The sequence below is a fragment of the Equus caballus genome, chromosome 18 (assembly GCF_041296265.1).
Source record: "Equus caballus isolate H_3958 breed thoroughbred chromosome 18, TB-T2T, whole genome shotgun sequence".
In the NCBI taxonomy this organism is placed as follows: domain Eukaryota; kingdom Metazoa; phylum Chordata; class Mammalia; order Perissodactyla; family Equidae; genus Equus; species Equus caballus.
This window is the reverse complement of record NC_091701.1, coordinates 79,988,137-80,003,888: the sequence shown is the minus strand read 5'-3', so window position 1 is coordinate 80,003,888 and position 15,752 is coordinate 79,988,137. Positions and strand designations below refer to the sequence as shown.

At 38.8% G+C, this 15,752-nt stretch overlaps 1 protein-coding gene across 13 annotated transcripts in view; it reads right to left on the bottom strand.

The window, feature by feature from the left end:
• The window catches only part of PARD3B (par-3 family cell polarity regulator beta), a 921,213-nt gene that overhangs the window by 775,464 nt on the left and 129,997 nt on the right, over positions 1–15,752 (bottom strand). For all 13 annotated transcript variants that reach the window (XM_023622589.2, XM_005601746.4, XM_070242147.1 and 10 more), the window contains exon 2: positions 10,735–10,836. In XM_023622589.2, coding sequence (XP_023478357.2) covers positions 10,735–10,836 — 102 coding nt within the window. The remainder of the gene's footprint in view (positions 1–10,734; positions 10,837–15,752) is intronic.

Sequence of the window (15,752 nt, the reverse complement as noted above, 5' to 3'; positions counted from 1 at the left end):
ACTCCGAACCTAAAAGAGAAATACCTGGCAAATGTTTGCTCAACTCTTGCTCATTATACTCCCAAAGACTAAGAGTTCCTGCTTTACAAAGCAGCATGAGCTTCACTGAGGAGCTACTCATTATATTGAGCTGGAAAACACTTCCTTAAAACTTCACTGGCCCAGCTTCTTGGGACAACAGTTAATGAATTTGTTCCTTCTTTTCTAGGATCAACCAAACATCTGAGGACAGTTGGAAGGCTCCCTTCCGCCCTCTCCTCTCAAGAGTAGTCCAGGTTCCTCAGCATTGGCAACTTTAGGGACTTCCATTTTTAAATAAATCACCCAAGAGCTTTGAACAATTTCTATTTAAAGGGTGGGCTCTTTAGGAGACCACAGCACACCATCACATCAGGTTCATCTGGAACTGACACACAGTGGATCTACCGAGCTAGCAACCTAGAAAATCAAGTTGTAACCCTATTGTCTATTAAGAACTATTAGATTCTTCAACTTTTTGTTTATGTACAACTGCATATTTCAGATTGTTGGGCTATTGGAATCATCTCAAATCATATTATTTTGCAGTCTTTCTGCCTTTTTATGGTTAAGTATTGTGTCAATATGTGTGTTTCACTTTAACATATTTTGGATCGAGATTAATAAAGATACATGAACAGGCTTCTATGCTATTCTACTCCTCTGATTAAAGTCTGCACAAGGAGGTTTTCTTCTTTATTGCTAAGGAAATGTCACTTTATCCTTCAAAATTGATTCATAACATCAAAAGAAAGGAAGCTAAAAACAGAACTTAAAAAGTTAAAGAAGCAAATATAAAGTTCAGTAATCCTGCCAAAGTTCTCTCAGTAAAGCTTCTATATACATGATGTGGAAGTACAGTTTATCTTTAAAAAGCTACAACTTAAAAAGCTCAAGTTTAAGGAAATTAAATATTCTTGTTTACTAAAAATTTATCTATAAATGTAAGGCATCTGTAAATGTAAATGGAATTTGGGACAAGGGCCTCAATAGAAGTGTTATAAACGTTAATTTGATTCCAAGAGCAGCCCCCAAGAAGTGCATTTGATTCACAATGTAGCTAATTAATGGTATAAAGTTAGTTTGAGCTCCTGGAAATAGAAGAACGTCACGGTAAAAAATTAACTCAGAGTCTGGCACATAGCTCCTCCCATGAAAAGGTTGGATAGCTAACATCTCCTGGTGAAAATACAAGGAACTATACTGTTCCTTAAGCTTCAGGGGTCACTTGTCAGTAACTAGTAATACCCCTGGTGGCCTGTTTTGTTTTGTTTCTTATCATGGGATCCCACGTATTCAGGTGCTTTTCTTTCCATAACTTTTTATCTTATTTCGTGAGATCTCTTTTATCCTAGGACAGAGACACTGTGCCCCCGCTTCAAAGAAGCACCCAGCTCGTTTCCATTTTAAGAAAGCTACCACTAACCCTTAAGAAGAACCAGACAGTGAAAACATGTACCAAATATTATCGAGGTTCCAGAATTGTGGGAAGCTCTGGGAAGCTGCCCTGGGACTGACGTTTATGCCTTCCTTGCATGTCTCCATGTGAAGGAAGCTCTGATATCCTTTCTCTCCACCCATTAAATTCCCACGGGTAAATTCAATCCTCCTCCAGCAACTGCCTCTTCCTATAACCCTCACCACTGCTGTCTTTCCTGGCTACAGAGGCCCCTTCTCTCCTGAACCCTTGTAGGATGAGCAGGAGAGGAGACTTCTTTTCACACAACCACCCTCCTTCCTCCCACACCTCCCGCACATTCCTCTCCCCCGGCTCCATGTTCTTATACCCGGGCAGGTCCTGCCTGAACTACAAGGAAACAGATACCTCAGGACCCTGACTACAGGGGACAGGGACAAAGTGCTGTATTTGCTCGGTACATCGGAGTTCAAAGTGTTACCACAAACTCGATTTTATTTGATTCTCCTCTGAACCCCATGTGGTCGGGGGGACAGGGGTAGGTGACTTTTGAAATGAGAAAATTAAGGTTAAGAGAGGTCAGAATAAGAAAAACTGGACTCAAACTGTCAGAGCCCAGGGCTCCCCGACACAACACTCTACAACACTCTACTAGTAAAAGTGATTTCAGCTAGACATCAGGGGATGCAACCTGACTGAACCCACGTACACTTACCTATTGATGATGGGTGCTCAGTCAGCACCCAGAGGCATTTACAGTTTTCAAAAAGCATGTTTTATAACTTAAGTAGCTTTCTGTTTGGTGTAATTTCAGGTATTTTAATGAAATTGCCATTTGTAAATTATATAAGTCAAAAGTAGGTGTATTTAAAAAATAATAATGATCCCACACCTCTTGGACATAGATACGCCTATACAAATAGCTTCAAAGTAAAGTAATGTGAGAGAGAACATTCATAGAACTGGGTTCCATAACAGAACATATGGCTAAAGCCATGCTGAAAGGTGAAAATGTTCATTAAGTTTTTTTTTTTTTTTTTAGAATTCTATTTTTAGCTCTAAGTAAGGCATTATTATAATCTTAAGCCTTTGTGGCTTTCACCTCCAACCAAACTTGAAGTTTTACAGATATATCAAAATTGTTCTTATGGTTTACTCTTCATTGTGCTCAAATGCCTAGCTAAATTAGCAGTACCATCAAGACTGATAATTTCTTTTCTTTGCAACCTCTGGTGACACCTTTGCATCAGAGATGTGCATAACAAATGAGCACAGTCAGGGCAAGCATACACACTCTGCACACACACACATCTGCACACACATCCTTTCTCTCACTCACACGCAAACTATCGTTGCCAACCAACTAAGTTACAGAAGGCCCCGGGGAAAACATATTTGCCACGGCCATCATCTGGACTACTTCTGTTAAAGTTACCATCTCCCAACACCATTTGTCTTTGCCGTAGTGAGGTCACAAAGGCATCGACGCCAAAGTGCTCCTCTGCGGTTGAACCATGCCCACAAACTGCCTCCTGATGAAAGACTTAAGAGAGACAACATAGTTTGGTGGAAGAAAAAGATGGACAATTAAATCTTCAATTCTAGTCCCAACTCTATCACTAACTAAAACCAAACATGCTTATTAAACACCAAACCACAGGTAAGAAGTCCAGGTGTTAAATATTTGAAAAGACTATCTCAGTCCTAAAGGAGCATACAAGACATTTGGGGAGAGAATCAAGACTGAAGATGTTAAACCATAATAAAATTCTTAGAAAGAATTTCAAGATTATAATTGACAAATGTTACTGGGCAATAATATGTTTTTTTAAAAAGACCATTTAATGATCTCTATAAAATTACAGAACACAGAGAATTCACTTAGGATTGGGATGGTCTGCAAACATTGACTGGAAAAAAACTACGATTTGACCTAGATCTTGAAAGATGGATAAGAAGTGAGCAGCAGGAATACCTACATTCTTTACACGTATATAATGATTTATAATTTCCACTGTATTTTCACACACAACTTCTCAACCTTCCCAAGACACTGTGAGAAAGATATTATTTATCACTCTCATTTTACCAAGGAAAAAATTGGAGTTTAGAGTGTTGCTCAAGACCTGAAAACATACACACACATATTCAATAATTCATGCTATTCCACTCTACAAGGATCTTAACAGTTATGAAGGGCCAGACACTGAGAAAAGAGCAGTGAACAAAACAAATACCCTCTCCTCATGGAGCTTACATTCCACAAGAAACAAAACAAATCTTGGATAAGCAGAGAGTTGGGACAAGGACACACTAGACAAGTGGAACATTAAGAAAGTAATGGAGAAAGAAAGCACAAGGAACATAAGAGAATAGCCAGTATGGTATCATTACTGTTGAGGTTTGAGAAGGCTGAGTTTAGGTTTGGGGGCATTCTGGGCCTCTGAATACGATGCATGGCTATGAGGTTGAGACTGGATTCAGCACACACTGGAAGGAATGGTATGACCTAAGCAATATGTTAAGAACAATGTAATCTACACTAATTACAGGAGTGTGTTAGCTATAATGGCACCTAATACTTATTGATAACTGACTACAGGCCAGGCACTCTCCTGAACACTTTACATGTATTAACTTGTAAAACGAGTACTATTTTTAGCTCTAAGTGCCCACGAGGACACTAAGGACACAGAGGTTAAGTAACTTGCCCAAAGCCACACGGATAGCAGAGGCAAGAAACAAACTGACTCTGCCTGTCCAGAACCCAAGCTCTTAGCCACTCTGCCTGCACCCATGGCATAGAACAGTTGAGGGGCAAAGAGGAGATAAAAGGCAAGATCACCAATTCTTTATAAATTAAGTAAACCTGCCTAAGATTTTACAGATTTAAATTTGGTAGCTGTGGAAATGGAAAAAGGGGAACAGACACATGAGACAGGTTAATAGACGAATGAATGGGATGCATTTATTATCAAAATAACTTCAAGTGCAAGCCTGAAGGACTAAGAGAAGAGACTCCCATCCACAGAAATAAGGAAGTTGAAAGGAGGAAGACCTCGGGGAGCGGGGAGACTGAGCAGTTCTGATCTGCACCAGGTGCCACCAGGATCCTGGGGAAGAAATGCAGAAATTAACCCAGGAAAGAAATCAGCCGGAAACATGGGGCCCTTTAAACTCTTCCCAGTTCAGAGGACGATGATGGGGTCAGGCCACATGACTGCCGAGGCCTCTTCTGGTTCTATGACTCTGTAATTTTGTAATTCTATAAGTAGAGCATCCTTTAAAAGTACAAGATGGAATTTCTTGGCCGAGGTAATCCTTTTGGTCTTCTGCACTGATTTCTGAAACATTCTCCAAACTTCCTCTGAAATGTGCTTTCAAAACTTTAATGACTGTGAACCCAAGAAAAACTGCAGAAGAAGAAAACCCCAAGACCCCAAATTCTGATTTGTTAAAAATCAAGGGTCTCAAATAGATGTTTCCCTTGAAATTGGAGTCTTACTGGCAAAATAAGGACTCAAAAATGAAATAATTAATTCAGGACTCTTTTTATAAAGGGTCTAACATAATTTAGCATCCCCTACCCCCAGAAAAACACAACATAGCTTATAAGTTGTTCAAATACACACTTCATCAAATCAGAAATTAACCTTTTAATCAGTGAGTAGGAAGATGGGAAGAAGTCTTAACAAAAAGAGGAGTTTTATAAATGCAAAGGTTTTACTTTAGCCTTCTAAGAAGACGCATAAAAGTATAAGTAAATATGGGTGTGGTTGTGATTGTGAAGGGATAAAAACCACTGGTTGAAATATAAACTCAAGTTTTACTATCCACAGCTGAGTCTGTCAGTTTTACTAAAAATACAGTAAAAATTATTTTAGAACAAAGTGGAACCAAATCCATCATCACATCCAGGAGCATCTCCCGTGAGCTGTGCCAGGCAGCTGCGGACTCCAGTAGAGGGCGACAGAGTGCGCATAGCGCAGCGCAGTGCAGCCCCGGCCTGAGGGCTGAGCCGAGGCTTTAGAGCACGAGTTCCCTCGTGGTGCAAACCAGTCCTCACTGCAAAACCACATTAGACCCCTGAATGCTTCTCATTTTACCAAACAATATGTTGTGATAAAAGGATTCTCGTTTTAAAGTGAGTTACATTGGCATTTTCATTTCTCAAATAATAATATATTAGTCAAATGTTTTGTCATAATAATAAAGTATCTTCTTAATTTAGTAACTTTTAAACAAATTTAATAAGGTCTTTCAAAACAGTCATAATGTACCGTATAGTAGTTTCTTTGATATTTTAATATTTAAATTTAAAACATTTAATGATAAAAATCAAAACACACAGGGAAAAATTACACTATTAAGACTACCATAAAAATATTATCAATGTAACAGCTAACATTTGAGTGCTTACTATATACTATACTGGAATTAAAAATTTTTATAGTTTATATAAACTTTTATATAAAAATTTGTATGTATAAAAAAAGTTTATAGTTTATATAGTTCATAGCTTATGTAGTTTTCCTACACTAACCCTGTAAGATAAGAACATCATATCCATTTTAGAAAAAGGCAAATCAAGGCTAACAGAGATGAAGAAACTTGCCCAAGGACACATAACTAGTAAGGGATGAAGCTGAACTGAAAGTGTGATATTTGAGTACCAAATACCACAGGTGGTCCATGGGGCCAACCCGCCCTCGCTCGAGTCCATGAGGACCCCTGGCATCTCTCCAAGATGAATCCTGATGACAGTCAAAGATAGAAACATCCTCCCTGTGTACTTTACCACATAATATAGTTTTACTTTTGTATATCTAATAAAACCATGGTAGTTTTACATGGATTTTATGAATCCAGTTTACAAAATAGAAGTTAACCAGTGCCATATTTCAGTATTATCTTATAACTTGTTCTACAACCAAGTCAAGAAATAATAATGACACAGTCAACAAGGAAAATAATCATTTAAAAAGTTCACTACTCAGAGGTTCTCCCACTCAATTAAGAAACATCAGTGAGTGAACACTAAACTTTGCAGTGGCTCATTAAGCATCAGTCCCCAGAGTTCTTAGGGCCTTTCTATATTGCAACGAGAAACTATACATGAATATTACATAGCTCTTGGGTGTGGCATTGAAATGATTTCTATACAAGACAATAGCATAACTACTGAGATGTTTAACATTCAAGTCCCAAAGAGTGAAGTTTCACCCAATGAATGGAGAATCAATTTGTGATGTACTTTGAGAGGAATGCAAGACCAATCAACTGATCTGAAGTAGAAGATCTTTTCCTTGTCCTGTGCTATCCTAAAAGCATGGTTAGCATGAAACTTGAGAAGATCATCATCATTTTAAAAGCTTAAAATAGGATAAGAGACAGTGTATTAGTGTCTTATTGCTGCTATAACATATCACACAAACTTAGCGAATTTAAGCACAATCAATTCATCTCATAGTTCTGGAGGTGAGAAGTCTGAAATAGGTCTCATTGGGCTAAAATCAAGGTGTCAGCGGGACTGTGTTCCCTCTGCAGGCTCCATGGAGAATCTCTTCCCTTGACCTTTCCAGCTTCCAGATGCTGCCTGCATTCTTTGGCTCCATTTTCAAAGCCAGCATTGGCCAGTTGAGTCTTTCTCATATCGCATCTCTCTAACACTGACTCTTTGCCTTTCTCTTTCATTTACACAGATCATTGTGTTATACTGGACCCACCCAAATAATCCAGGATAATCTCCCCATTTCAAGGTCCTTAATCACATCTTCAAAGACCCTTTGCCACATAACATACTTGTTCACAGGTTCTGGGAACTAGGATGTAGACATCTCTGGACGCCATTATTCTGCCTACTGCAGACAATACAGAATATAATTTGTGCACATTCTGCAATCCATCTGAAAATTAGTTACTGGAATACAGAACTTATTTTCCTATGAAACTGAAGATAGTGGCTAGACTCCAAGTGTAGTCTCCAAAGTCCATTTGGAATTACACTGTACCTGGATTGAGAAATCTGGGTCCTGGGGAAGGGGAAGAGCAAGCACCAGAGGTCACACTGGCAGGCCTTGGCAGTAAGTTGGATGAGGCTGCAGGCAGAGAGCTGGGTTAACTACACATGCCTGACATAGTAATTCTGAATTAGTTGTTATATTCCATAGTTCTATTACACATCATTTCTTAACAATGGAAGTCACTGTGCTAAAGCAAATTCATGCTTACTTAACATTGATGAATTTTCCAATTAGAAATCATAGGTACAAACACCCAACACACCACTTGGCACACTGTAGAAGAACAAAAGAGTAGAAATGTGAATTCTAGTCACCAGAGGCTGATGGGGCCACTTACCACCTGCGTGATCTTCAGGATGTTACTCGCAATTTCTGTGGCTGTTCTCAGAGATTAAAAATGGGGGGTAATAAATAGCTCCCACCTGTAGGGTTGTTCTAAAGTAAAACAGAATATGTAAGTGCCAAAAACATTCTGGTCCACCTTAGTGTTCCACGAAATGTTCAGCTGTTGTTACCGGGTAAATGAAGTCAGTAGCTTGAGCAGCCAGAGAGGAGACATCAGTGCAAAGGTGTCAATTCTTAGGTATTTATCCCGAAGAACTTGAATCATTAGACTGATACACGAAACTGAAGAATTATGGGCAATTACTAAGTCTTAGCACATTTTACACAAATACCAGTTATAAGATGCAAAATTCCAAAGCTGCTCCAATAACATTTTGACAAAATACAGGATAGAAATAGGGCAACATGGTAAAAACTTAGTTCTCCTGAGGCCAGAGGAATAAGGGAGGACCAAAGACAACCACTGTGGGTCCCAGAAGTTCTTAAAGTCATTTCTTTAGAAAACTGACTAAACTCTATTAGCTTCTTGTCTGATTTTAAGTGGGAAACCACTTAAACTCTAATTTCAGTCTTTACTGAAGTGTACTGGATGGCTTTTCCACACACTACACAAATGGCTTCAGCCCACACTGCGTTGTGATTTTCCTGCCTCCTCCTCCCCAGCTGGGTCATCGGGGGCTCCTGACGGCCGTTTCTCACCTGCATGAGGGTGTTTCCTAGGGGCTGAGGTACATGCATGTTAGCACAAGGACTATGTACATCCACCCATGCCTCTTTGGGATTGCGTTCTATCTATATTCTAAACGCAAGAGATTATTAGGTAGCCAATTTGAAAAGAGGTGAATTGTAATTTTATCTAAGCTCAATACTGCCTCAAAGGATCTTGGGTGACTTTCATATGTTACTAAACATCCACAAGCATCATTTACAATTACTTCTGAATCTAAACTGACCCAAAAAAAGGTAACAGGAAGTCTGGCAGAACATTCTTTCCACACTAGATACATGGACTATCAGGAAACTTTAAGGCTACAGAGAGAAGGTCAGAAAAAATAAGTAATACTCTCTTTTTCACTTACATTATTTCAAAAAAGCAAAAAATGGAAGTACATTTTTTATGGCGATTTCAAAACTGTAAATTCCCAACAACTCCGCAGAACTATACCAATGAGGCTTCATGTCACAGTGCTACAGTGCAGGAAGGGACGGGTAAACCTGAACCCAAACAGTACTTCACCTTATTTAGTAATGGCGGTAAAGTCCCTCTAAAACAGAGATTACATATAATAAAGCGGTTTCTGTGTCTAGTAAATAGCTGATGGTTTAAAGTACACTGCCAAGATAGTTAAAGACAATTCTCTAAAAAGAAGAGTTCTATAGGACAAATGGTTTCCCCGGGCACTGTTCACGGGATCACCCTTCCTGCATTGAGGTCTTGGGTGAGGCTGGCTGAGACATTTTCTTCGGGCCCTTCTTAAACCCGCCACCTTTCAGCTTTTCGTTTTAATACAGCGGACATCAGTGAAATTTGAGACAGCAAAACTTTCAGTAACAAAGAACCCAAATGCCTAGAGTATTTCAAAGGAAGAAGGTGGCTGGAGAAAAGAAACAGAAAAACAGACGTGAAAGTCCTCCTCTGGCGTCAGGAAGGTAAGTAATATATTATTATTTACCATGAGGCCAAAAACTAAAAAGTGCGCATCAAAATCACATACAGCAGGAGTCAAATGTAGAGAGGAAAGCTTTCTTTTTCACTCATTTATTCAGTAGGTGCTGACAATTAAGTTTGGGTAAGATATTGTACCAGATATTATTAATACAAGAAACGCAAAAGAAATAAAAGTCTCTCAGCCCACAATCTATTTAGGGAGATAAGTCCCTTATGAAATGGATAATTACAAGGCAGAGCAAACCAGCGTTGAGTTCCAAAAGAAAACAGGGGAAAAAATTGGATAGAATGTCTGCAAAGACTAATATAAATTTATACAGTCCAAAAAGATCTTATGGAAAAGGAAAAATGTAAATTTTACTTGAGTTCAATAAATCACCTATTTATATTCCAGTCCAGTTGGTTAAAAAACACACATACCCGTACCAGAGATTGCAGAAAAAAAATACAGAGAAACATGTTTACAGACATAAATGAGCCTACTACAAACAGCGCTAAGGACACACAGCAGAAGAAACTTTGAAGCAAGGATCTCTGAGGGAGAACGGCGGTTCAGTTCTGGAGGACACATTAACATTGGTAAGAGGAGCCCAGCACAGAAGTAGTGATAAACAATGTCTCCACAGCAACAATCCAGTGTATTGCACCCGAATGGTTTACTCTTATACCTTGTTCAGTTTAGCATTAGAAGAGAAATCTCATTAAAACAAGATATTTACAATGGGGATTATTCCCAGGTAGGTGGCAAAACATGTTCAAACTTTTTGGAATATTTGATTTAGTGTTTTTTATTTTAGGAATGAAAACAAAGACTATCATGAAAGATAGTTGTTTGCTAGCTACTTTCACCATAGTTCTTTAGAAGACTTTTCTCCCCATTGTATTCACTACTATGAAACGTATTCACATCTCAAGCATTAAGTTGAATATTTAGCAAGGGCCAAGAATAAACTCCAGAGCCAGTAACGACAATGAGAACTCCAACAGCCTCAAAGCCTGACACTAATTCACTGAGACGTATGGGGAACTCATGGGAATGAAGCGTCTGCTAATTAGGCCACCATGAACAGATTCTCAAACCTTGACAAAGTTTTTCCAAACATCTGATGAGGAACTTTGATTTCTGGGCTGTCCAGGTGAAACCTGAACAGATGGTATCTGTTAACAATAATTGACACATGAGTTTGCTAAGGATCTCGACCTCTGAAAAACACACAGCTCTAAAGACGAAAACAAAGAGGAACATTTTGAGAGTCATTTACCTTATCTTTGTCTTCAGCGACATCTGCCAAGACATCGTCTGGATCCAGGATTCCTCCATCTGTGTATTCTAAGTGATGAATCTTTACCCAGTAGCCAGGATCCTGTGGTAGAACAACCAAGGTTTTATGACTTAAACTATTTAAAAAGGTAAAATACATTTTAATAAAAAATAAATAAATGGGCTGATTAAAAACATTGCTCTAGTAGGGGCCAGTTCTGTGGCCAAGTGGTCAAAGCTCTGTGAGTTCCCCTTCAGTGGCCCGGGTTGGCAGGTCAGATCCTGGGTACAGACCTACTCCGTTCATGGAGGCATCCCACATACAAAATAGAGGAAGACTGGCACAGATGTTAGCTCAGGGCTAATTTTCCTCAAGCGGAAAAAAAAAAAAAGGCGGACTGGTAATGGATGTTAGCTCAGTGCAAATCTTCTTCACCAAAGCTCTAATAATAATATAATCTTTAAGCACCAAAAATAAATGTTATCTATTTATTTGGATAAATATGTGGCATTTTTACCCTGTTTAACATAAATCGGTAAAATCAAAGTATACATATCTCATCAATTTTCCTGGAAGCTAAATTGCAACACAAAAATAAACCACCCTATCTATTTGAAAAGCATATTCAAGGAATTTCCATAAGATACAATTTAGGTAATCCCAAGAATACTCTGGAGAAGAAAGATCTTCTTGAGGGTACTTTCTGAAACTGGGGATTGGAAGTCCCAAGTAAGATCCGCCAAAGCTGTAGGAAAAAAATCAAAAGGCAGAAATCTGTGATGGCAATAGCTGTCAGTCTGGAATACATGAATGGAATGGGGTGACCATGGACCTCTCCACCTTTTTGAATCCCCAGGCTCTGTACATGTGCTCAACTCTAAGATTTGCAACGACATCTGGGACAAGGGCTCCAGCACTGGTTTCCATTTGCTGCAACGGGGCAGCAACTCAAGCTGCCCTCACCAAACTGGGGGGAGTGACTTAGGAGATTCCCAATTATTGTTTGTAAAAACCACTTAGAAGTATGAGGCTTAAGGAAAAGCACTATTTTCTCAATTTGATATGTGGCTAGATACTCTAACTTAGAATTAAATGACTTTATTTATTTATTTATGTACTGCCTATTCCCAGAAGACATATGAAAATGAATCATCATAATAATGAGCCAAGAACATGAATCAATGAATGAAGAAAAAGATTAGTAAGGTTTTTATCAGAATATCCAAGCTATAATCGATTTGATTCTGTGATTCTTAGAAAGCCTCTGAAAGTGGGAAGTTTTTGGCTATAAACCACTCAGTTTCCAATAAAGGAACTGACACCAGTTTGTGAGGAGAGACGGAAAGTCTCCTAGCATAAAGCCGTAGCCTTCGCCACGTGAATCTCTACAAAGGATAAGAACTCACATAAGCCACAGAATTGCAGTTTTAGAAAAACTAATGGAAATGGATGTCATACAGCCTCTTCTTTAACTGTCCTCCAACAGAAAGCAAAAGCATACTATTAAATAATTCTTGTACAGCATCTATTCGGAAAGATACTGACATGTGGCCCAAGCACATAGCTTTTCAGTAATCTGACTTGATAAAGTGATAGGCTTAAAAAATCCAAGGGAATTCTCCTTAGCTAGGCTTTAAACATTTCAAAATTTTCTATAGAGTATCTAAAGAACAATTCCAAGTAAAATGAAAGGAATGTCTTTTTCTTCTAATACTAGACTTGTGGGCAGAAATGTTAATGGTTTATTAGGAAACTTTACCTGCCTGATTCTATTGGCCAAATAGAGACAGCAAAGACATGAGCAGTGGCAGTATAACCAGGTCAGAAAATCATAGGACACCCATCGCACAGATTCTTTAGTCAACGATCTTTGCTAACTCAAGGCAATTGTGTTAAAGAAAGTGAGCTAAGTACAACAGAGTAGGTTCCAAATAGGGAGGATGCTAGGGTACACAGACACTATGTAGCAGCCACTGGACTGTAGAAAGAAGAGAGCAATAAAGAACTCTCTAGTAACCTTTGGGAATTCCATCTTTCTGCTATGGCCATGCTACAAGCAACATATTTCTCCACATCTACCCAGGACTTAGGACTGAAATCTATAGAATATTACACTGTCCTTGTAAAAATAGCCTTCTTACAAAAGGAGTTCAATTTAATTAATATCTGCCAATTTCTGCTGAGTTGGTTTTTGATATACTATAGCTCTGCAGTTGAAATCTGTTGAGATTAACCATCTTTATAAAAGCTGAGGTATTCCAAAGAGTTTGCTTTTCTTAGGTTCATTACTTAAAAGCAGACATCCATTAAGTTGACTGCTTTTTTCTAATGCTCAGTTTGCAAAAGCAGATTTTTATCACCTAAGACTGAGGTAAACAACAAGTGCAGTGTAAGTTAAAGCAGGCCTCTCTTCCTGCCTTGAGGTAGGAACAAGAGAAGAAAACCCAAGACTCTGATTTCAAATAGGGACGCTCAGGAACAGCTCAGGGGACAGGATCTCATCAGAGGCAATGGGAGCAGCAGACCAGGGGCAGCAGGATGGCGCTGTGAAGTCCCACAGCGTTCTTCACCGACTTGTGAGATCTTAGACATTCTGGATGATAAGATATAGGAGTTGAAAATAGGACACTTATCTCTAATCTTGATTAAAAGAGTACAGAACTTAAAAGTTTTACAGAATTAAATCTAGTAAAAAATTAATTTCGTATATTTTAGAGTTATATATTCAGTCCCCGCAAAATTTTTTAAGTGAAATACATGGTGCCAGAATATAAAAAGACTGTTTGCAATTGTAACTCGCCCCATCCCACACTGATGCCGCCATTTCATCCACTCCAGAGGAGAGAGTGGGCTCATGACGAGCACAAGCACACGTCTAATTCTGAACAAAAGCCGATGAGCCACCTGAAAGCAGTGTCTGAATGTTTCACACATTCGAGAGAGGTAAGGCACAAACACAGCACGTACCAACAGTGCTTCTGTCCCCGTGCTATTCTGACCACATGCTGTAGATCGTTTTAAGAATACACATACATTATTAGCAGCCGACAGGCACCATAAGACCATAAATTCACCCCAACTCCTTTATGCATATAAAAATTTCCACCATTACCTTGCAGTCAACATTTTGCATTTCATTTACTTGGTTTTATTACCTCCAGAAATAAAAATGATCAAACATGAAAAGATGTTCACATACGTGTCTTGGTTCACACAATTAACCACTTGGCAAAGTTTACTGCATTTTCCATTGGTCATGACATTTCATGTACCTTTATATTGCACAAATACTGTAATACATATAACTTTTAAATTATTTAGAAAATATATATAGTATATGTGCTATGCAATAAATCTTATTACCTACACTTTAGGATCAGTAAAGTATTGAAAAATAACATAGTATACATTATGTTTCCTCCACTTCTGATAATATCTTGTCTGTTTTTTAAATAATGCACAGTTAACTTAAACCCTACTGGATTTTTAAAGCTAAAAATAAACTAGTCTATGAGGATAAACTGGAAAAGAAAACAAAAACATATGCATTATGGGAAGAAACAAGTGGCAGGGTACTTTTAATGATCAAGGTAGAAATTGTTCCAAACAGGCATTAACAGTAATAGCAACAAATATCCTTTCCTTTGGGTAGATGACATGAAATTTGACCCGATACCTTAGAAAACTTATACCAGCCAAAGTTTTGAAGGACAGTAATTTTCCATCTGCAATACCTGAAGGAGTAGGCTGGTGAGCCACATACGGCACTGCCGTGACCACCAAGCGCTGAGATTATGCCAAGAGTCAAAAGAGGGAAAACGTGGAGGTTTCTAAGCAAAATTCTTCAGGTCCAAAGAGATAAAATAGTCTGCCACGGCATCAAGGTCCAAAACTAAGGAGAAAGCTCCCAAGGAAACCAGTGGTTGGAGAAGGGCAGCAAATAGTGCTCAACAATCCAAGTAGTTTTTTGATGGCTTAATGTTTTCACAAGAACTATCTTACCCACTGGAACACAAGAACAACTGTAATATGGAAATTGATGGAAAAACAGGATTTTCCTTGTAGGATTTAACTTCACAAATTTGGTGGAATGCATCCATAAAATGAGATTATCATTTTCATCATTATCTTTATTGTCTTCATAATAGCAGATAATTTTAGTGCTTGCTACAGGCCAGGTACTAGAGGTACTGTGTGTTTTATACGATTAACTCCTTTATCCTCAAACAGTGTCATGAAGTAGTTACCAATCCATTTCACAGACGAGGAAAGCAAGGCACGGGTAGGTGAGTTGACCTACCCAAGGCTAGATGCTTAATAAGCAGCAGAGCCACGGTGGTTTTGTTTAACATAGAAAATACTTTTCTTTTAGATTAAAACTTAACAGAAAGCACAACTATCTAAAAATAAGTGAGGAGATCAGACCCATTTCTATTCCTACTTAAGTGTATGGATCCAGGCAAGTCACCATTACTCTGGGCCTCAGGTGCTACATCATTAGCGAACCTGGAGGCTCTCTGACCTTCTGCACGATGTACCACATGGGGGTCAAAGTGTAAAGGACACGAGGGGAGTGATAATGGAAGGCCTTGGAGTCTGTTCATAAGTGTGTGCAGTGCTCCACCAGAAAGAGAAATTTCAGAACACAATTCCTTCATTTTCAGGGAATTAAAAGTTTGGGAAGCATTGGGAAAGATTTTCCTGCTAAGATCAGAGAGGGAGCTTGAGGCATCAGAAATTGGATAGAGAATTATAAAAACGTGCATGCATATAAAACTTAACTAACTACTTCTACCATGATCCTTTAGGCTTATTCTTCCCCTTTACCCAAGACCAAAAAAGAATCAGGTGCCCCTGAATGAATCCAGGCAAGAGACAGTGGTCAGAGTAGGTCTGGAGACTTTGGGGGTGGGGGGGGGGGGCAGAGAGAGGGGAGGAGTCTCAATAATCCACCACAGACAGTGCAGGGAAGAATGAGAGTTCCAAGAAGTGAAGCCTGGGCAAAACACAGCAGAGCA